This window comes from Mytilus edulis, chromosome 14, assembly GCF_963676685.1.
Source record: "Mytilus edulis chromosome 14, xbMytEdul2.2, whole genome shotgun sequence".
NCBI classification, from domain to species: domain Eukaryota; kingdom Metazoa; phylum Mollusca; class Bivalvia; order Mytilida; family Mytilidae; genus Mytilus; species Mytilus edulis.
The window spans coordinates 30,492,677-30,516,210 of NC_092357.1; the positions used below are offsets into that span (position 1 = coordinate 30,492,677).

Sequence of the window (23,534 nt, forward strand, 5' to 3'; positions counted from 1 at the left end):
ACTTTTCAAAAAATTGTGCAGAATTTATCTTTGTTGCAAATAAAGAAATACTTGGCATGAGTAAAGTTTTATTCTTTCCAGTTCTATAGAAAAATTTCGCATAACATTTCATTGCATATAAGAACATAACCATCATTGGTAGTTAACCAATAAAATTTTCCCCTTATTCTATCTGTGTACAAGGTTTAGTCACCATGTAACCTCAAGATTACAAAATTTTCTATAGAAATCACAAATAAAAAATAATGGTGTTTTGAAATACCCAAGACATATGTTCATGACACAGAAATAGTTTTACTGCAATAAAATGTTACGGATTAATTACCTACAACCGTCAAATTCAAGGGAATATTTTTTAGACCTACTTCCGTATGCAACCGGATGTGACGTACCATGATTATAGTATTAATGAATGGGTGTTTTTATAATGGCCCTGTTATATGTCCAAGGTCTGTAATAATGGTCGAGGAAGTCTGTAAAGGCCCGAGGCAACGCATATAGTTCATGTGCTAAGGCCTGAGGCAACATTTATCAACCAACTGTACTCTCTTACTCTTTAAATGACAGTTTAGTTTGAAAAAAATTATTTGTACTTCACCATGATAAAGCTTTAAATATACCAAATATCAAAGATATTAAGTTGAAAGAAGTTGTGTGTTGAAAAACAGGATGAACAGTGATCCCTTTATATGGTTCTTTATAACTCTTTAATGTTTGTTACTGGTTACTAAATTAAACAAAATTACACCTTAAGAGTTTAAAAGTATTTAAAGTTCATGTGCTAATTACCCTGACCATATGCATACGGTCGGACCATATGAGTATATACCCATATGGTCATGACCATACATGTATGGTCCAAATTCTTGTATGGTCCGAACATATACACTTGATGTAGTGGTAGAACCTATATTTACCTGTATTATTTACATTAATTGTTAGATGCAAAAACAGCTGTACATGAAGATATCTTTATAAAAAATGGGGACCCTCACCCCTTGCTCTTATGTGTTGGCCTGATGAGAAAAAACTTCTGTCATAAGTGAAATTTGTATAACTGTATTATTATTTTAGAAATTATTGGATGCCAAAGCAGCTGTAGAGAAGAAACACCAGGAAGTTGAAGAACTGAAGAAAAATATCCGTAGAATGTCGAGAGAAGTGGAAGAAAAATCTAGGTTAATTGTAAGTTAAACAAAGAAATGGAAGAAAAATCTAGGTCAATTGTAAGTTAAACATTAAAGTGGAATAAAAAGCTAGGTTAATTTTAAGTTAAACACAGAAATGAAAGAAAAAGCTAGGTTAATTGTAAGTTAAACACAGAAATGGATGAAAAAGCTAGGTCAATTGTAACACAGAAATGGATGAAAAAGCTAGGTTAACTAAGTTAAAAGAAAAAATGAAAGAAAAAACTTTCATAAAAATAAGAATGTTAGTTTTCTCGTTTGATTTGTTTTACATTGTCATATCAGGCTTTTTATAGCTGACTATGCAGTATGGGCTTTGCTCTTTGTTGAAGGCCGTGCAGGGACCTATAGTTGTTTTAATGTCTGTATCATTTTGGTCTCTTTTGGACAGTTGTCTCCTTGGCAATCATACCACATCTTCTTTTTTATAATTAGTTCATCGTTTAAAGGTGAGTAGAAGAAATGGAAGGAAAAGCTAAGTTAATTGTAAGTTAAACAAAGAAATGATAGAAAGAACTTGGTACAAATGTACATTGTTAGTTGAGTAGAAGAAATGGAAGAAAAGGCTAAGTTAATTGTGAGTTAAGCATATAATTGGGAGACTATATGAATTTAAGAAAGATAAGCATAGACTAGAAGGAATACCTAGTATTGAATGTAAGTAGAATTAGCATAGAATTAGCATAGAAATGCAAAATTACAATATAACAACATGGTAAGTTATAACTAGATGTACCCAAAAACTCATAACTTTATGTTAAGTTTTCACGCTGAAATTAAAATTTGCAGTTTAAACAAATTAGTAAGTTGTTAGCACCATTTTCTGAAATTGCTATAGTTAAAAAATGGTAAAAGGAGTTGTGCATTTAGGCACAATTTTGGCCTATTCAAAACTTGTATCTTATGATAAGGTTAAAAAAGAAATAATTTAACACAATTCTTTTATATTATGAAATCTGAATTTTTTTGCACCTTTTTCATGAAAATGAAAAAAAATACTGTAGTTGCTGAGTTCTCAATCCATATTTCTTTATAATTTGGGATTATAATTCTGAACTACTTTTTATTTAAAGAATGCACTTGCAGAGCTAAAGTACCCTTTGTTTTATAAACAATTTTATTTTAGGAATCGCAAGAGAAAAGAAATCAAGAATTGACAAAGAAACTGATGGGTGCTGAACAGAAAACAAAGGGCATGGAGAAAGAAATTCTGGACAAAGAAATGTCTGCTAAACAAGAATTATTGAAGAAGGAAGCAGAACTGGCCTTGGCTAAGGCAGCTGAACCGCCCCCTCCTCCTCCTGATGTTCCTCCTAAGAAAGGTAACCACCACCCCTGGTAACCTTCTGATTTTCCTCAAAATAAAGGTAACCTCCAAATCTAATATTTCAATGCCCATGATAGTATTTGTCTTTCCTTATTTGCTAAATAGCTTGAATTCTTGCACCTGATTTTCATCGTACACTTATTATTACATAATTGTATTGAAATCAATTTATATCAATTTTATGTCTGGAATTGCAGGTCTTGTGTTAAAATTGTTGTAAATATTTACAATTTTCTTTTTCTTTAACAGTTATTATAAAAGTTGTTGATCCTGAACTAGTGCAGAAGGTCAAAGATACAGAGGAACAGTTAGAGAGATCCAAGGTAGATTTTTTATCCATCAAAGTGTAAACTCTTCATTCAAAGTAAAGAAAGTATTGAAAAATGATAGTCTTCTCATATTATTATAAGTAAATTTGAACAGTTTTGTTTGAACAGGTCTAGGAAATTGAGTATCATTTTAACTCAATTGTGATGTTCTACCCAAAACTTAAACTATTTTTTGAGCAAACATCATAAAAGACCTTTTTTGTCAATATGGATCAGATCCCGTATTATTATTGAACAATAAAGTTCGCCTACATTAGATATAAGAAGATGTTGTATGAGTGCCAATGAGACAACTCTCCATTCAAATTACAATTTGTAAAAGTAAACCGACCATGTACCAAACAGCAAGCTCTAAAGGTCCCAAAAAATGACTAGTTTTAAACCATTCTAAAGGGAAAACCAACTGACTACTCTATATAGAAAAACTAGAATCCAGAAACACTTATAAATCACAGGTTCCTGCATGACTTATAAGATTAGGACAGTTGCAAAGAAATGCAGTGGGTTAAAAAAAAACAAAGGTACCAACCTTCACCCTTTCTTGAAACAATAGTGTAACATCACAACATAAAAAGAAAAACTAAGATATCAATTGTTAAGAAAGATATTTATTTTGATTGAAAAATATTATTTATGGGATAAGTATTTTATATCATTGACGTTAAATGTATTTCTATTTTGATTGTAGAAATAACCTGAGTAAAAGGCCAACTCATTTCATTTTTGTATCATTTGAACATGTCACTACATTATGCTTTAATTTATTTTGCAACAAATTCTCTCTCAGGTTCAAATTTCCAACAATGTTGAAAGAATCAAAGATTTGGAAAGACAGATGATTAAAGAAAAAGGTACTATGATAGAAAGAGTGTATTAAACTTCTGCTCCAAACTCTATCTTCTGATAATAAACATGTACAGCATTTAATTGGAATTGGTAAATAATGGTTTGCTCCATGTAAATAACAGTATCTTTCTTGAAAAATATCTGCAGACCAATTTTATGGTTCGACTATCTGCCTTGAGCTTTTTAATTTTATTTATTATACCCCCACTCCCCCTTTAAAAAAGGGGTGGTATACTGTTTTACTTCTGTCTGTCCGTCAGTCAGTCCATCCCATGAATATTTTTTGTCGCATTTTTCTCAGGAACTACAATACAAGGATTTCTGAAATTTGGTTTCAGGGTTTATCTAAGTCAGCTATACTGTGTGATGCGTTTTCAGATTGATCACTTGACAACTTCCTGTTTACCGAACACTTGTATGATTTTACACATAGCCAAGTTGAAAATTTTCGTCACATTTTTCTTAGGAACTACAATACAAGGATTTCTGAAATTTGGTTTCAGGATTAATATATGTCAGCTATACTGTGTGATGCGTTTTCAGATTCATCACTCGACAACTTCCTGTTTACCGAACACTTGCATATTTTTACCTTATTAATATTATCCACTTGCGGCAGGGGTATCATCAGTGAGCAGTAGCTCGCAGTTTCACTTGTTTTATTCTACAATAAGATTAAGAATGGAAATGGGGAATATGTGAAAGAGACAACAACCCAAGCCATTAGCAGATAACAGCCGGAAATACTGTAACTTTTTGATAACTAATTATATCAGCTTTCACTTTTTCATGTTTTTCAAATCCTTGTATAACACACCAACATTCAGTTTGAAATATATTGCTTGTTTCTTGTTATGTAAAACGCAAATGAAAATTGCAGAAAAAATAAAGCAACTGAAAGAGGACCTTGAGAAAGCAGAAAAAGAAGCTGAAGAAGCTGCTATGACAATAAATATAGCAGAACCTGTCATTGAAATACCTGAGGTAAGAATTGTATCCCTTTCTTAGCTTCTTATGACAATAACTATAGCAGAACCTGTCAGTGAAATACCTGAGGTAAGAGTTATCTCCCTTTCTTAAGATTCTGATGACAATAACTATAGCAGAACTGTCATTGAAATACCTGAGGTAAGAGCTATCTCCCTTTCTTAAGATTCTGATGACAATAACTATAGCAGAACTGTCATTGAAATACCTGAGGTAAGAGCTATCTCCCTTTCTTAAGATTCTGATGACAATAACTATAGCAGAACTGTCATTGAAATACCTGAGGTAAGAGCTATCTCCCTTTCTTAAGATTCTGATGACAATAACTATAGCAGAACTGTCATTGAAATACCTGAGGTAAGAGTTGTCTCCCTTACTTAAAATTCTGATGACAATAACTATAGCAGAACTGTCATTGAAATACCTGAGGTAAGAGCTATCTCCCTTTCTTAAGATTCTGATGACAATAAGTATAGCAGAACTGTCATTGAAATACCTGAGGTAAGAGTTGTCTCCCTTTCTTAAGATTCTGATGACAATAACTATAGCAGAACTGTCATTGAAATACCTGAGGTAAGAGCTATCTCCCTTTCTTAAGATTCTGATGACAATAAATATAGCCAAACCTGTCATTGAAATACCTGAGGTAAGAAATATCTCCTTTTCTTAAGATTCTGATGACAATAAATATAGCAGAACCTGTCGGTGAAATACCTGTAGGAGGAATTATCTCCCCTTTTATGACAATAAATATACCAGACCTGTCATTGAAATACCTGAGGTATAGGAATTATCTCCCCTTTTATGACAATAAATATACCAGATCTATTATTGAAATACCTGGGATAGGATTTATGTCCCCTATTACGATAATTAATATACCTGAACCTATCATTGTAATACCTGGGTTAGGAATTATCTCCCCTTTTACGACTTTAAATACCAGACCTGTCTTTGAACAAACACCTTCAATTTCATACCTGTCAACCTGTGATGATGAAAATGCAGGTCATGACCTGCATTGAAGAATCAAATCTCAGGTCATAACGCGTACAAACTTTTTTGAGCAGAATTTCAGTATTAATGGTACATTTTCTTAAAATGTAAATCAAAGATACCAAAACATCAATGCATGTTCACTTGGTTAAGTCATTTTAAATTCTATTAATTATTATTTTATTGCACTTTTAAAGATTTTTTTATAAATTTGAGTGACACAGTCTTAAGTTGTTTTTATGGCTTTTTGAGTTTATAAAACATTTCAATTTAATATTCAAATGTAATTTAAAAGGTTTGACACTACTGGCTATGTAGCTTCTAAACATTCCATCTCTATATTCAAAAAGAAATTAGACTATGATAAAATATAGTAATACAGTTAAAGGAAGTAAAAATGTAAAATATAATTTTCAACTATTTTTTAAAAATTGTATAAAGGTATAAAAATAATGATAAGTTATTTTTCAATATGTATTTGAATTTTATATTTGAATTATTAAATCTTTTTCACCCATAAAACGTAAATATAAGGAATAATTTTGAATGGTGACAAATAAGGGGAAGTAAATCTTGCTTGAAATATTTTTGTAAACAAATAGTGCAATTTATTTACACCTAGAGCTAAGGTGATTGGTGTTAATTAACAGTGTGTTTGACACCAAAGCTGTCAAGTGAAGCCATGCACTTAATGGGTCACTTAATTTGACAGTTTACATAGCTAGATGAACTTTCTGATCATGGAAGAATTACGAATTTGCCGGTATTTCAATTGAATAAATACTTATGAAATCAATCTCAAGGCTAAGAAATACGGGTGAAATCGGGTCATTTTCGGAATTCCCGGGTTATTTCAATGACCCGGAGGGTGATCCGGGTGATCCCTCAGAATTGTGAAAAACTCGGGTCACACCCGCAGAATACGGGTCAGTTGACAGCTATGCAATTTAAAGTATACAGGTCTTTTTTTTTAAATAATGCATACAATTGTGGGGGTACACAGGAGACCAATACAGTATAATTCATTTAATTCATAAGTAAATGCTAAAATTGGGTACATTATTTATTCCTTCTAGTCATATTCAAATGTATTAGCCTGTATTGAAGTATAACCTGAATGATTCAAGGACCTAAGAGTTCTCAAAAACTGTTTTTGACACATGAGTCATGGGACCAACAAAGCAAGATTATTTGTCTGTCTTACAAAATTTTAGCCAGTCCTACAATATCTGTCAATTTCATCCTGAAATAAAATAAATAACATATTTTATAGAAAAATAACTTTATTGGTATTAGTTTAATTCTTCGCAGCCAAATGTACTGGCAAGTCAACAATGAAGGACTGATTATTCTTCTTTAAAGTCGTCTTCACTAATGTAAATCAGAAATTAATGCAAGGTTTTTATTATTGTGAAAAATGTTACAGGAGTTGTAAATGCAATAATTTAAACTCACAATTTGAAATATTTTATATGAATTTAACAGGATTATTCTCAATATCGTAAAAATTAAAATCGCATTTAAGTCTAAAATGACAAAATCGCAATAATAAATGCACACAATAATTTCTGAATTTACAGTATCAATTTCATAATCTGAATCACTTTCTCGGTTGCAACTGTATTTGTTGGCTCCATTAAAGGGGTCAATCGCTGATTGTTTGCCAGAGATGGCTCAATGAAACTTAGTAGGCCATGTGTAGATCGCACTGAGGTTTGTTTTATAATAAATTCTTAAACCACTACCGGAAATTGACAGCGTGTACATCTGATGACCAATGTGAACATGTATTGGAAATAGTTGCTAATACCCTAATATTGTAAAAAAAGTGCCAAAATATGCACTGTAATGGCCCTTTTAACATCGGTCAATGGGACAGGCACCTAAGCCTTCAAAATACTGGTCAGAGCCTCATTTTAATCTACAGGACCTACAGCCTACAGGACCAATAATAACTCTGGGACCCACTTTTGTCTTGTCTCTTATTACAGGTTTGACTATATTCTACTTTAAATGTAGAATTTACAGTACTATTTTATTTTAAAACTTACTTTTGCAATGTTTTTTTCCAACCGTTTATAACACCAAAAAGACTTGAGCTCTGTCAATTTTAAAAGGTTGAAAGTGAGACAAACATTTTACAAATTAAGTAATTTAGATAATGATTGATACACTTTGTAGATGCAGACAACAGATTCAGCTCCAGCAGATAAAGATTCAGCTTACTTTAAGAAATTGTTGACAGGAATGAAGAGGGAATTCTCACAGGAACTGGATAAACTTAAAGCTCACTTACGGAAAGAAAAACAAAGGTAAGAACCTAGACATCAGCTTATTTTATTAGATTGCTTTAACAGAGGATTTTTATAATGCCTTGGTTCTAGTGTGGTTCACAACTAATACTTTCAACCAGAGGAGGTCAAGTTTGATATTGACAATTTTCACTCTTACCATTTAGGAGTTATGGCCCTTGATTGGAAAATTACACTTTATGTTGGTTTGTTGCAATTACTTTTAAAATGATCAACCAATTCTAAAATTTTCTTATGTAATTACTGATAACAAAAATGGAGGTTTGAATTGTCATTTTGGCCATTATGATCAATGATAGATATGGAAACAGGCACACAAAAAAGTAGGTGAAAGAAGCCTGTAAGTACATTAAAAATACAGAAAACCCAGTCTGCTTTCAATTTGACAACTCATTTCTTGTAATATCCTGTATTGATCGATGAACATGATTTTCGGTTTTGGTTTAAAGTCACAATAATTGTTTGCTGGTTACTGTGAACATTATTTTTTTCATTTTATATATCTTATGCATCAATGTATATTGTTGATATACATGAAGAGAATTATATTAAATCAATGTGTGCATAAGAAATTTCTGACATATTGCAAGATTGAATCTATTTGTTACTATTACTGGAATGTTTATCATGTGAAAATGCATATAAATTTGTGTCTTGTCTGTAATGATGGACATTGAAACAAGACTTGTCCTGCTGTTTCAAGTGTAATCACAAGTATTAACAATTGTTAAGTTTGCTATAAGTTACAAAGTCGGGTCAATATCTTTAAATGTTTTTACATAGGCGGTTATGGTAACGTTTCTCTCCTGTAGCTCAGTCCAAACTGTAAACTCGGAGATGCATAATGGCTCGTTTAGAAGCAGAGAAATTTTCACATATGTGGTTAAATTTTCAGGGTACGAAGTGAGATTACTTTTTCCGTAAATAAGCATACCCTGAACATCCTTTCATGATGCGGCACCATGTGGTAAAAAAAATCTTTTTTTACACAAAAAGTTATTTAAAAATTTAATACTTGAACATATGTAATAGCTCCATCGTTTTTACACATTTATTCTATGTTCCTCTACTTTCCTAATCTCAGCAAATGGTTAAGCTCAGTCATTTGTAAAAAATAGAAACATATCTAATATGACTATACAGAGATTTTTTGTTTACACACAACTTTTGAGTTTCTCATTTCAAGGCCATTAGGGACCCAGTCCAGACATATGTCTATGTCTACAATTTATTTAAGTTTTGATGAAGTTTAGCGTATGTTGTTTTATATACAGGGTTTCAAATTAGTTAAGAGTCTGAGATCCAGTACATATCTTTTCTACATGTAGGAGACGACTATTCATTTTTAAATCACAAAAGTTGGGGACCTACCATTGATTTCTTATGAAGGGACTTTTGGCATAAAATTTCAAATAGTCCTGAACCTTTCACTATTTAAAGCAAATTTGCAGATCAGTGACAAGCTTGTGACATTTGAACTACAATGAATTTTTTATAATTTAGGAGCACAGCTGCTGTCAAAAGATGTGATAATGCACATAAAGACCATCTAAGTGCGATACAGAAAGATGTTATACGTGTATTGAGGGCCATCATGCACTTCCGGGATCACATGTGTACATTGATGGAGAAAGAGAACCTAAAAGATCTTGTGTATTCTTTACATAAGCTCAAAAACCTGATACCAGACCAGGTATTTTTAAAATATGGCCAAGATTTTGGAAAGATTTTATGTCTTCAATAATTCAATTTTTTTTATAAATAACAGTACTCTGTATTGAAGGCTGTGTTTACTTTTATAGATTATGACTTGGATGGACAGTTTTCCCAATGGCACTCATACCACTCAGTCTTATTATCTATTGATGGATTTGAGCTTAACTTTTATTTTATCTTTTCTATGCAGTTAATGACATAGGATCTCATTGTATTAGTAAAGTACTAGTATTTCTATTTGGTCCTAGTCTCATTTAAAATTCAATTGTCACTAGGTAAGAAAATAAATTCTTTCTGGATAATATTAGGATGCAAAGAGAAAAATTTAGATTAGGTAAAATATTTTTTTTTTGTCTTATGATTTGAAAGTTTGGATTACTCCCAAGAAAAATTAATAATTTTATTTTACTGATTTTTCACTTTTTTCCAGCTTGCACCAGATCCTAAAGAACTACTGGCAATGCTTGTGGCTAATGTAGTTGAATGTAAGTACACATATTGTAGACATTTCTTTCTATGCATTTAAATCAGTGTTTCATGTGCATACATGTCAAGCTCTAGATCTGAAAAGGTATTACCTGCTTTTACAGAGAAGATGGAGGGTCATACAGCTAACAATTTTGTATTGTCTGAATTTAAACAATTTTGTCTTGTCTGAATTCAAACAATTAAAGGGCAATTTTGTTTGTAAACATATCTGCATCAGGTTTCCTAATCCAAAATCTGCTGAAGAAACACAGAGGTCATCTTCAAGTGTCTGGATAGGGTTATAAGTGAATAGAAAATGATGGACAAAGAATTTAGGATAAAATTCAAAATCAATTAAGAATTAAGAAATGATAAACCTCCATGCAGACCATTTATTTTAGGAACAATGTCATATTAAAAATGGCTATGAGTTTTCTGTATGGTGTATTGTCTAATATAAAAAAAATATTTTTAGATATGCATAACATGGAACTAATTATATCTAATGCCTTCCTGGCAATGAGGATGATGATCAAAGGAACAATGCACAACCAGTATGACCAGTCCAGAATGTCTGACAAACAAACTGAAATCAGGGTCAAGGTCAAAGACGCAGAAGTAGGTCATGTCATTATAGTTTGTTATATGCAAGTTTGTAGCATACTAAGCTAATGCAAGTTTAGAGTGTAAACTAATAAGGTCCAAGGTGAAAGCCTTGAAATTAATAATTTAAACTTCACAATATCTGCAGCTCAGCATAATTATATAAAAAAGAAGATGTGATATGATTGCCAATGAGACAACTATTCACAGAAGACCAAATGGCACAGAAATTAAAAGCAATATATCACTCACTCATAGTACAGCATTTAAGAATGCGCAAAGACCATATACAGCATGGTCAGCTATGAAAGGCTCAAATTTGACTGGGGATAGGCCAATGACAAGAGGCAGCAAACCTAGTTTTTTTAGTTATAATTGATATAGATCTAAGTAAATAAAAGATTTCAGACTATTTTGTCCTTTTACTTTGTATGTAAACTAACATTTAAGAAAACACTTTCTGCTTAGAAAATAATGGGTGGGATTGGATAATCTCTCACAATGTCTATGAGTATAGTAATAACACAAAGTAAATTGATATTACATCAACAAAAGGGTTTTTATCTTTCTTTATCACTTTATATTGGTACTAATGACACTTTTCTGTTTTACAGACCAGAATGAAAACGATGGACACTGCTAAAACTGAGACTATATACATAGCCCGGAGACTGCAAGCGGCAAAAGAAAGAATGGAGAAATTTGAACAGATGTCACTAACTGAAGACCAAGCCAAGGTTGTTATCGAAGAAATATTTCATACAAGCCATACGTATTTTAGAAATTTAACCCATAGACCAGTTGAACAATTTGGTTTAAAAAAACAAATTGCAATTTGGTCAAAATTTTGAATGAGTTGCAATTGGTGGAGAGCAACACTAACAGTCAACTCACTGTAAGACCGCAAAAATAAAAAACATTTTGGTCATATATATGGGTATCACGTCGTCGTGTTTCCAGATAATAACTTTTGAATAGGCTTAAAGAAATCAATAAAATTTTAACACAATGTTTATAACCACAAAAGGAAGCTTGGGATTTATTTTGGGGGTTATGGTCCAAAAGGTTAAGGAATTAGGGGCTCAAAGGGGCCAAAAACAGCATTTATCAAGTTTCAGGACAAAAAGTTGTGTATTAGTGTTTCAATTGTTCTGAAATTGTACCATAATGTTTAATATCATAAGTAGAATGTTGGGATTTATTTTAAGGGTTATTGGGCAACCAGTCTAGGTATTTCTGGTCGAGAGACAATTAAGACAATTTAAAAACAGTGTAAGGGAGAAAATTCTAAAACATTTAACATACAATGTTGGGTTTGTTCGGATTTACCTCCCTTACACTACTTATATATTATATATAAAGAAATGGCAGGCTTTGGACTAATTACCAAAAAAAGGGGATTGGTAGTTGTTTTCTTTTTTCTTTGTCAAATTTCTTAAATTCCAAGTTTTTGAAAAGTAAAAGAAGAAATCTTTAATTGCACAATATTGCGCAATAGATATGTAAGATCTTGACATTTGTTTTGTGTCAGAAACTCATATTATGTCAAAAATTTCATCGCAATCCAAATTCAGAGCTGTATCAAGCTTGAATGTTGTGTTTATACTTGCCCCAACTGTTCAGGGTTCGACTTCTGCGATTGTATAAAGGTGCGCCATGCGGAGCACTTGGTTTTAAAAAAACTGAATGGAAAAAAAATGTGTCTTGTGTGTGACTGTTCTATATTATTTCTTGTAAGATATAGCAAATAAGTTCCTACTTATCGATGGCCGCTTGCATGAATTATTTTTTTTAAATGAAATTGCTCTAAATCTAAACATTGGCAACTTTTATTTACAATTTTTTCGGTTGGCAACTATTTGTTTACAAATCGTTAGTGGACATGTCGTAACTTAAAGGAGTTATCCACCATGTTGGCTTTGAATTGTCATGTGATGCACATTATTTTCCATTGAGAAACATCGTGGTTAAAAAGACTACCCCATGCAGTAATTGACCGTTAAAGGCCGTGGCTACCACTATTGAGGTTTGACTCATTGATTTCTGAAATTTCCTTTAGAAAGAGTTATGTTTTATTAGCATGAAATGATATTGTTTTTTCAATTTTTTTGTAGGATAAGAAATACCATGGTCTGTTAAATAGGTATCACATGGTTTGGCAGATGTACAACAAACTTCAGAAAGATATGGATATATTGTATGTATACACTTTTATATCTTTTATTGATCATGTCCTCTTCCGTTTTAAACAATAGCCTTTTGAAAAGTTTTATAGCATATTTAATAGATTTTTTTAAACGTATTTCTAAAGAAAATGGCAGTTATAGTGATTTGTGAATTAACAGCAGTCAGCAGTCAGGCACGAGTCTTTCAGGCAGTCGGCGGGCAGCAGCCAAATGTTGTCTGTGTATTTACTCATGAGGGTGCAATCTGCAGTTTTTTTCTATGACGTCACATTTTGAGGGACCATGCATAAGTGACCCTTAGTGGTGGACTGATTAATAAAGAAACTTGTATAAAACTAGATATCACTGGAATCAGAATGGTCTCTAGTTTATAATAAAATAAAAATAATGTGTACTTTTAATATACAGTGAAACCTGTTTAAACCGAACCTCTTCGGGACTTGAGATTTTGTTAGGTTTTGGTCGATGTTCGGTTTTATCAGGTTTACAACGCATACAATTTGATATGATGGTGCTTAATAACGTGTTTGGTTTATACAGGTTTTCGGTTTATGGAGGAATCGGTTTTAGCCAGGTTTCACTGTATTAAAAAAAATCCATCCAATGAACATGGGGAAAAAAAGGTCTTATTTGAACATAAAAAACTTGAAACCAGGTCATGTGCACACCCATGAAGACATGATCCATGCACATTTTACATAATCAAAACTGTATGAAATTTGTAGGTTTTTACCTGGCCTTTCAAAAAAATCTTGTTTCAGGGTACGGTTTCCTGCTCCGAAAAGAGCTACAGTGGCTGTAAATTAGTTTTCAATTTTCAGTGCCATAAAAACAGGATGTTTACAGTGTTGTCTCCCCTCAAAACATGTAAAGTTAATATAATTTTTTAAATTATTTCAATCATTCAACCTGTTTTAATTGAAAGCTAATTAACTAATTTTTACAATCAAATACAAAAAACATGATACTTTTTCACCAATTGAGTAAATAAACAGGGTTTCATGGTTATTTTTAGTTGGGGAATAACCCCTAGTTTTTCATACAAAACTGTTTATAGCACCCTGAACTGTTCAACCAAAGCTTTTCAAATTTTAATATGTTATTACTGATGACAAAATGGAGGTTTAATTTGATATTAACGATTTTCACTTTCACCATTCAGGAGTTATGGTTTTTGTGATATTGAAAATGCCAGGACAAAAATAATTATAGATTAACTAATGGAAGAATTCAAATAGAGAAATAGAGAGAAATATTCAACGAGTGACCAAACAACACTTTTATTCACGAATGCGCAGAGCGCATGAGTTAATTATCAGTGTTGTACTGTCACGAGTTGAATATTTTTCGATAATTGAGTTCTTTAATTAGTTACTGTTTTTATTACATAGGCAAATGGCTTTTTAGCTCACCTGGCCTAAAAGGCCATGTGAGCTTTTCTCATCACTTGGCGTCCGTCGTCGTCGACGTCGTCGTCTGTCATCGTTAACAATTTTTCAAACATCTTCTCCTCTGAAACTACTGAATGGATTTGGATGAAACTTAGCATGATTGTTCCTTAGATTATCCTGCACAAAGTGTGTGCTTCGATTTTTGATCCGTCAAAAAACATGGCCGCCGTTACTTAAAATAGAACATAGGGGTCAAATGCAGTTTTTGGCTTATATCTCAAAAACGAAAGCATTTAGAGCAAATCTGATGGGTGTAAAAATGTTCATTAGGTCAAGATCTATCAGCCCTGAAATTTTCAGATGAATCAAACAAACCATTGTTGGGTTGCTGCCACTTAATTGGTAATTTTAAGGAAATTTTGCAGTTTTTGGTCATTATCTTGAATATTATTATAGATAAAGATAAACTGTAAACAGCAAAAATGATCAGCAAAGTAAGATCTACAAATAAGTTAATATGACCAAAATCGTCAATTGACCCCTTAAGGGGTTATTGTCCTTTAATGACAATTTTTCACAATTTGTTCATCACATTTGCTAACTTTAAAAAATCTTCTCCTCTGAAACTACTAAATGGATTTGGATGAAACTTAGCATGATCGTTCCTTAGATTATCCTGCACAAAGTGTGTGCTTCGATTTTTGATCCGTCAAAAAACATGGCCGCTGTTACTTAAAATAGAACATAGGGGTCAAATGCAGTTTTTGGCTTATATCTCAAAAACGAAAGCATTTAGAGCAAATCTGACATGGGGGTAAAAATGTTCATTAGGTCAAGATCTATCAGCCCTGAAATTTTCAGATGAATCAAACAAACCATTGTTGGGTTGCTGCCACTTAATTGGTAATTTTAAGGAAATTTTGCAGTTTTTGGTCATTGTCTTGAATATTATTATAGATAAAGATAAACTGTAAACAGCAAAAATGATCAGCAAAGTAAGATCTACAAATAAGTTAATATGACCAAAATTGTCAATTGACCCCTTAAGGGGTTATTGTCCTTTAATGACAATTTTTCACAATTTGTTCATCATATTTGCTAACTTTAAAAAATCTTCTCCTCTAAAACTACTTAACCAAATTCAACCAAACTTCAACTGAATGATCAGTAGGGTGTATAAAATAAAGTTTGTGCTTTATTTTTTATTTCGTCAAAAAACATGGCCGTCATGGCTAAAAATAGAACACAGGGTAAAATGCAGTTTTTGGCTTATATCTCAAAAACTCCAGCATTTAGAGCAAATAAGACAGGAAGTTAAAGTATTTATTAGGTCAAGGTCTACCTGTCCTGAAATTTTCAGCCGAATTTGGTAACTGGTTTTTCAGGTATAATGCCCCTGAATGGATGATTTTTTTTTTTTAAAGAAATTTTGCAGTTTTTGGTTATTATCTTGAATATTATTATAGATACAGATAAACTGTTAATAGCAAAAATGTTAAGCAAAGTAAGATCTACAAATAAGTCAACTTGACCAAAATTGTCAAATGACCCCTTAAGGAGTTATTGCCCTTTAAAGACTTTTTTACACAATTTGTTCATCATGTTGACTTACTTTAAAAAATCTTCTCCTTTGAAACTGCTGTATCAATTTCAGCCAAACTTAGGCTAAATGAGTTTCAGAGTATCTAGTATAAATTTTATATTTCATTTCCTTGTATGTCAGAAACATAGCTCCTATGGCTAAAATAGAACATAGGAGAAAATGATTTTTTTTTTTGCTTTTGAAGAAAATAGGACGATTTAAAGAACATTTAAATAAATTGAAAAGCCAAAATAATCATTGATGAGAGATTTAACCAAAAAAATTAAGGTGAACGATTCAGGCTCTTGAGAGCCTCTTGTATTTATAGAAATTAATGTAAAACATGTAAGGAACTATATCTTGTTTCTACACATTCACAATTTGTTTTGATCCGCCATTATCTATGTCTTGACAACGCCTATTAATAATTGTTGTATGACGTCAGAGAGTGAAATAACCATGTTTATTTCTCATGTGAAATTATCGGTTTTTATTTAACTGGGAAATCAATGTAATTCATTGCAACCAATGTAATAAATGTTAATAAATCATGTTTGCTTTCGCACTAACACTTCTTGTTCATTTTTAAGTTGGAATTTGAGTGTCTGTAATGACCAAATCAATTTAAATCTTTCATATAAACTAATTCAATCAACATTACTCATGTTACTTGTACTGTATGAATGACCAATATTGATACGAAAACTCCATTATATTTGATGTGTGAGTTCAACCCCAAATGGGAAAAGGTTTTGCATTGTTGTCGCACAAAATAACAATCATAGAAAATGTACACATTAATAGTAGTTATTATATTTTTTATTTAGACAAGGTGATTTCCAGACCAGCATTGAAGAGAAGATTAAGGAACAAGAAGATTTAATTATTCCTAATATTAAACTGGAACTTAAACAGGTTTGTCTATCAAATAATAGATTACATGTAAAGGGGCACAAAGAAGGGGAATTTTATATATTTTAATAATAACTTCCATTTAAAGGAGTACAAAGATGGAGATTTTATATATTTTGAATTTACTAACACCATTTCAATAAAAAATAAAGGAAAATAGTTAATAAGTCTTAAAATGTTAGATGCATGGGGTGATGAACAGATGATTCTCATAAATTAATTATTTGTCATGTTATGTTGATCTGAATTCGAAGATCGCTATTGACTGACATGTTTTTCAGAGAAAAGCTGATCCTGAAATTGAATTTAAGCTGACTCTGGCAGACCAAAAACATAATTTACAGCTTTTAGAGAAGGCTTATGAGGAAAATAAAATATCTAAAGATTTGTATATGGTAAGTTATTGTCGCTTCATTTATTTGCCTTTGTACAATTTTAATTGTTTGAGGAAAAATTTACATTTCAAACATAGAAAATTTTCTTGTTTTGACAAATGCTGCATAAACACATTGTATTTTGTAAGACTCTTACAATTGACAATAATGGTCAAAACAAGAGGGACGGACTCATATCTTTATTTCTTTATACTATAGGGGAACATAAAAGTGTTTCAGGTTAAATAAAATATTTATACAGTCAACATTTAACTTCTTAGTTAGGGTCCCGCCTTTAGGCGGGTACCCTATAGTGATCAGTCTGTCCATCCGTCCGTCCGTCCGTCCGTAACACTTTTGTGTCCGCTCCATATCTAGAGAACCATTATGATTTCATACTTTATACTTTACATGTTAATTAACCACCACCAGAGGGCGTGTCATGATGTATGTGCAACTTCCTAGGTCAAAGGTCAAGGTAAAAAAACTTTGGTTTCAGTTGTCAACCCTGTGTCCTGTGGTGAAGATCGTGTCCGCTCTATATCTTGAGAACCTTTATGATTTCAAAGTTTATACTTGACATGTATATGAACCAACACCAGAGGGTGTGTCATAATTTATGAACAACTGCCTAGGGCAAAGTTCAAGGTCAAAAACTTTGGTTTCAGTTGACAACCCCATGTCCTATGGTAAAGATTGTGTCCGCTCTATATGTTGAGAACCGTTATCATTTTGAAGTTTATACCTGAAATGTATATAAACCAATATCAGAGGGTATGTCATAATTTATGTACAACTTCCTAGGTCAAAGGTCAAGGTCAAAAACTTTGGTTTCAGTTGACAACCCCATGTCCTATGGTAAAGATCGTGTACGCTCTATATCTTGAGAACCGTTGTCATTTCAAAGTTTATACTTGACATGTATATAAACCAACACCAAAGGGTGTGTCATAATTTATGTACAACTTCCTAGGTCAAAGGTCAAGGTCAAAAATTTTGGTTTTAGTTGACAACCCTATGTCCTATGGGAAAGATCGTGTCCGCTCTATATCTTGAAAACCGTTATCATTTCAAAGTTTATACTTGACATGTTTATAAACCAGCACCAAAGGGTGTGTCATAATTTATTTACAACTTCCTAGGTCAAAGGTCAAGGTCAAAAACTTTGATTTCAGTTGACAAACCCATGTCCTATGGTAAAGATACAATTTTTTAATGCACATTATTCACAGCGGGGCCCATAGAGATGGCTCCCATCTCAATGATATCTAGTTACTTTAATGTTTAAGAATTTTACATTAAAAATTTCATAGAAAATTACAGAAATTATATTTCTTTTCATTTTAAAGCTTAAGTGCAGTTCTGAATGGATTCATTTTTCTTCTTCGTTGGTACTTTTTTCATAAATTGATTAAATATTGGTTTTGTGGGGAAGTTTGCCCAAAACCTATAGAAAATTTATATTAATTTGATTATTTAAATTACTTTTTTACCTATACCCAAAAAATCCATGAAAATTATAAATCTGATTATTTCTTCAATATTGAATATGAAGTACATGTATCATGTTTAACATATGAGAGTAAACCTAAATATCTGTAAACATAAATCATGAAATTCAAAATTGGCATTCAAAATCTCATCAAAGTTCAGTTTTTTAAAACTGCTCCTTGAAAAAAATAATCACTAAGCGTATAATTTCTTATTTTTTGTAGAAAACTGATATGAATTAATTTAATGTTTCCTAAATTGATTATTTTTAATCAAACTTCTATTAAAGGAGGAAATGTTTAGTCAAGAACAACCTGCTGTTTTAATAATATTGACAATCTATTTATAGATAATTTGTATACATTGAAATCAAATTGGGAAATACCTGTTTCTATTTAAAGACCAATGATTTAGAAATGATTTCTTTCAAAAATATTTTGATCCTTTGTTCAAGTTCTCATTAAACTGTATATTTTGCAATACCATTTCAATGATTTAAAAAAGACAAAACCAATTAATATTCAGTTGGTTATACCCATATGATAAAGTAGTAATAAGTCAAATTACTTCCCTTTTTAATAAATTATGCAAATATCTTCAAGCTTTATTGAGAATATATGTTGTGTTAGTAGGTAATATAATACACTCAGACTTTTACAATATTAAGTAAGCTAGGTCCGGAAGAGCTGGGTTACCCAATATGAAATACTTCTATACAAACTTCCAGCTCAAAATTTGACCAAGTTTCTCTTTTTATATTTTTTTTCTTACATTTTTGCATTTTGCTTATTTCATTGGAGACCAAGTCCAAAATGTAAAGAAATGTTAGTCAGTTGTCTGAGATATTTATCATTTCCAGTCATTGAAATCCTTTCAATTTTAAACTGTTAATGTTTTTAGTAAAATGGTAAAAAAATATAAGAAGTGAATATAAAGAAAACAGACTACAGTCAATAAGAGTGTGTTGATGGTATGAATAAGGGACTTTCTATATTAACAGTAAAGACTCAAAGCCCCTGTATGAATTTAGTGACAGTGTGATATCAATAATTTAAATAAGGGCACCAACTTTTAAGACATCTCAGAATGACTGAAATTGTCATTTGAATAGGTAACCTCTTTTTAATACGTCAAATATATCAGGGTTGGATGCTATTTCACAAAAGTAATGTATCAATGGGTCATACATTTCTGGACCTTTTTTTGTTGGTCAGGTTAAAAAGAATATTAGGATATTTTTTTTATGCACTATACTTCCAGCTCAATATATGAACTATAGTCATTGTTTTTATTTTAAGGTTGGTTCTGTCTAACACCAAGCATCACAGAGTAGTTATTCATTTCTTATAATTTATACTTTGGTGAAAACTTTTACATCGTGATTTTTGCAATATATAATCATTAAAGAAAATTACAGTTATACTTACTTATTATTTCAGATGGCATCAGCTTTGCTAAAGAAAGCTCTTAGAATTCCAGGGAAGAGAATAAAGTATTTATTTGAACAGTACATAGCCTTTAGAAGTGTACAGGATTCTAGAGGTACTGTAAAAGGAATTTTTTTTTTCATGTTTCATAATTACTAATTGTTATACAATCAAGGTTTTAGAAATATAGGTTTATGAGAATTGTATTTCTTAATTTGATCAAAATGCCAAAAGAATTTTTCTATAATAAACAATAAAATTTACTTTGCCACTAGATATTTCTTACAAATTTTATTCCTGTTTATCAGTCATCTTAGGATTTTTTTTTACATAAGTGTTGAATAATTATCAAGATTTCACTAAAATGTTTAGTTACATTGATATTTCACTTTTCTGTCAGTTATAACCTTTCAGATTGCACTTTTCTGTCAGTAATAAACATTTCTCTGTCAGTAATTAACATTGTAATTATACCCCCGCTTTAAAAAAGGGGGGGGGGGTATACTGTTTTACCTCTGTCTGTCAGTCCGTCCGTCAGTCCGTCCGTCCATCAGTCCGTCCGTCAGTCAGTCTGTCCCATGAAACTTTCGTCACATTTTTCTCAGGAACTACACATCCACCCTTTCTGTAATTTGGTATCAACATTTATATATGTCAACCATACCGTGTGATGCGTTTTCAGATTCATCACTTGACAACTTCCTGTTTACCGAACACTTGTCTGATTTTACACATGATAGCCAAGTTGAAAATTTTCGTCACATTTTTCTCAGGAACTACAATACAAGGATTTCTGAAATTTGGTTTCAGGATTTTTATAAGTCAGCTATACCGTGTGATGCGTTTTCAGATTCATCACTCGACAACTTCCTGTTTACCGAACACTTGTATGATTTTACACATGATAGCCAAGTTGAAAATTTTCGTCACATTTTTCTCAGGAACTACAATACAAGGATTTCTGAAATTTGGTTTCAGGATTTATATAAGTCAGCTATAGCGTGTGATGCGTTTTCAGATTCATCACTCGACAACTTCCTGTTTACCGAACACTTGTATGATTTTACACATGATAACCAAGTTAAAAATTTTCGTCACATTTTTCTCAGGAACTACAATACAAGGATTTCTGAAATTAGGTTTCAGGATTTTTATAAGTCAGCTATACCGTGTGATGCGTTTTCAGATTTATCACTCAACAACTTCCTGTTTACCGAACACTTGCATATTTTTACACTATTAATATTATCCACTTGCGGCGGGGGTATCATCAGTGAGCAGTAGCTCGCAGTTTCACTTGTTTTCATTGAGATTGCTTATTTCTGTCGGTATAACTAACATTGTGATTGCAATTTTCTGTCAGTTACTAATAATTAGTTGGTATTTTTTCTGTCACAAAAAAAAAACATTTAGATTGCACTTGCCTGTCAGTAATTAACATTATGATTGCATTTTTCTTTGAGTAATTTTCTGTCCATTATTAACATTGCAATTGCTCTTGTCTGTCAGTTATTAAGTCTCCCAAACAAAGTTTGGAGACTTATTGTTTTTGGTCAGTTCTTATTAAGTCTCCCAAACAAAGTTTGGAGAGTTATTGTTTTTGCTCAGTTCTTATTATTTTTATTATTAAGGTCTTTCCTTTTACAAAAGGGAAAGACCTTACTGTATTTCTTCTGTTTATTATTATTATTATTATTATTATTATTATTATTATTATTATTCTTCCGCCAAACTTTGACGAAGTTAGCAGCCTAAACCGTAAGACGTGTCGCTTTCATGTTCACACTTTGTATCGGTGTCATGAATACCTATCTGGAACTCACCCTGTTAGTCGAAATATTTTGTCGGTTCGGAGTAATCCCTCCGAAACCAAAAAACCTTGTTATCGTTCCAACACCGTAACCATAATAGGTAGAAAAAAAACAAAGGGTGAAATTTGTTCAGGACCAGACCTTGGTTCTTCGTTACATTTGGATCGAAAAGATTCAACGACTCATTGGTAGGGTTATGCCCCTATGAAAATTAACCGGTGTCGGTGGACCACCAAAACTCAGAAACCGTAAGTCGTAGAGACCTAGGATCTTCACCATTCATCATCAATTCATGTATCTTTGAAAAATATCTCAAGGTCAAATTTGTATGTTGACCTTGACCTTTGACCTAACACCTTGTTATGGAAAAATCTCAGAAACCATTATACTTACAGAAGTTTTAAATAGTGTAAAATGTTTGGGTAATTATGGCGCAACTTTGTTACATTTTGACCAAAGAGATTTGACCTTTCTATAAGGGGCATAACCCCTGTTTTAGGTTTCTGAAAAGACAAAATCAGCTTTTACTATATAACCAAAGGTCCTAGACCCCTGGGGTCTTCAGTAATGGCATTGGGGACTAATGACCTTGACAAAGGTCAAAAGGTCAAAGGTCAAGGTAATGTCCCAGATAGCGAATTTAGTGTTTTTAACCTTATTTAAAGGATTTTTAGTGTGTTTTCGAGCTTTTTAAGGTTGACCTTGACGTTTTAAAATCATTCTACGTCTGTTGGAACATGTATTTTACATTACAAAAGGAAAGACCTCTCAATTGTTCAAGAACAATTGACAGTTTAATTAAGGTCTTTCCTTTTACTAAAGGGAAAGACCTTACTGTATTTCTTCTGATTATTATTATTAAGGTCTTTCCTTTTACTAAAGGGAAAGACCTTACTGTATTTCTTCTGATTATTATTATTATTATTCTTCTTGTTCCGCCAAACTTTGACAAAATTTCCCTCCGTAACCGTAAGACGTGTCGCTTTCATGTTCACACTTTGTATCGGTGTCATGAATACCTATCCGGAACTCACCCTGTGAGTCGAAATATTTTGTCGGTTCGGAGTAATCCCTCCGAAACCCAAAAACCTTGTTATCGTTCCAACACCGTAACCGTAATAGGTAGAAAAAAAATTATGGGTGAAATTTGTTCAGGACCAGACCCCGGTTCTTCGTTACATTTGGATCGAAAAGATTCAACGACTCATTGGTAGGGTTATGCCCCTATGAAAATTAACCGGTGTCGGTTGGCCACCAAAACTCAGAAACCGTAAGTCGTAGACACATAGGATCTTCACCAATCATCATCATTTCATGTATCTTTAAAAAATACCTCAAGGTCAAATTTGTATGTTGACCTTGACCTTTGACCTAACACCTTGTTATGGGATAATCTCAGAAACCATTATACTTACAGAAGTTTTAAATGGTGGAAAATGTTTGGGTCATTATGGCGCAACTTTGTTACATTTTGACCAAAGAGATTTGACCTTTCTATAAGGGGCATAACCCCTGTTTTAGGTTTTTGAAAAGACAAAATCAGCTTTTACTATATAACCAAAGGACCTAGACCCTTGGGGTCTTCAGTA

General features: G+C 32.1%; 1 protein-coding gene across 2 annotated transcripts in view; it reads left to right on the forward strand.

Annotated features, from left to right (window-relative positions):
• The window catches only part of LOC139503924 (uncharacterized), an 88,684-nt gene that overhangs the window by 58,302 nt on the left and 6,848 nt on the right, over positions 1-23,534 (forward strand). For both annotated transcript variants that reach the window (XM_071293943.1, XM_071293944.1), the window contains 14 exons: positions 1,075-1,185; positions 2,314-2,509; positions 2,764-2,837; positions 3,631-3,694; positions 4,570-4,673; positions 7,854-7,984; positions 9,488-9,677; positions 10,131-10,185; positions 10,644-10,786; positions 11,386-11,508; positions 12,886-12,968; positions 16,758-16,845; positions 17,124-17,237; positions 20,147-20,249. In XM_071293943.1, the coding sequence (XP_071150044.1) occupies positions 1,075-1,185; positions 2,314-2,509; positions 2,764-2,837; positions 3,631-3,694; positions 4,570-4,673; positions 7,854-7,984; positions 9,488-9,677; positions 10,131-10,185; positions 10,644-10,786; positions 11,386-11,508; positions 12,886-12,968; positions 16,758-16,845; positions 17,124-17,237; positions 20,147-20,249 (1,579 nt within the window). The remainder of the gene's footprint in view (positions 1-1,074; positions 1,186-2,313; positions 2,510-2,763; positions 2,838-3,630; positions 3,695-4,569; positions 4,674-7,853; positions 7,985-9,487; positions 9,678-10,130; positions 10,186-10,643; positions 10,787-11,385; positions 11,509-12,885; positions 12,969-16,757; positions 16,846-17,123; positions 17,238-20,146; positions 20,250-23,534) is intronic.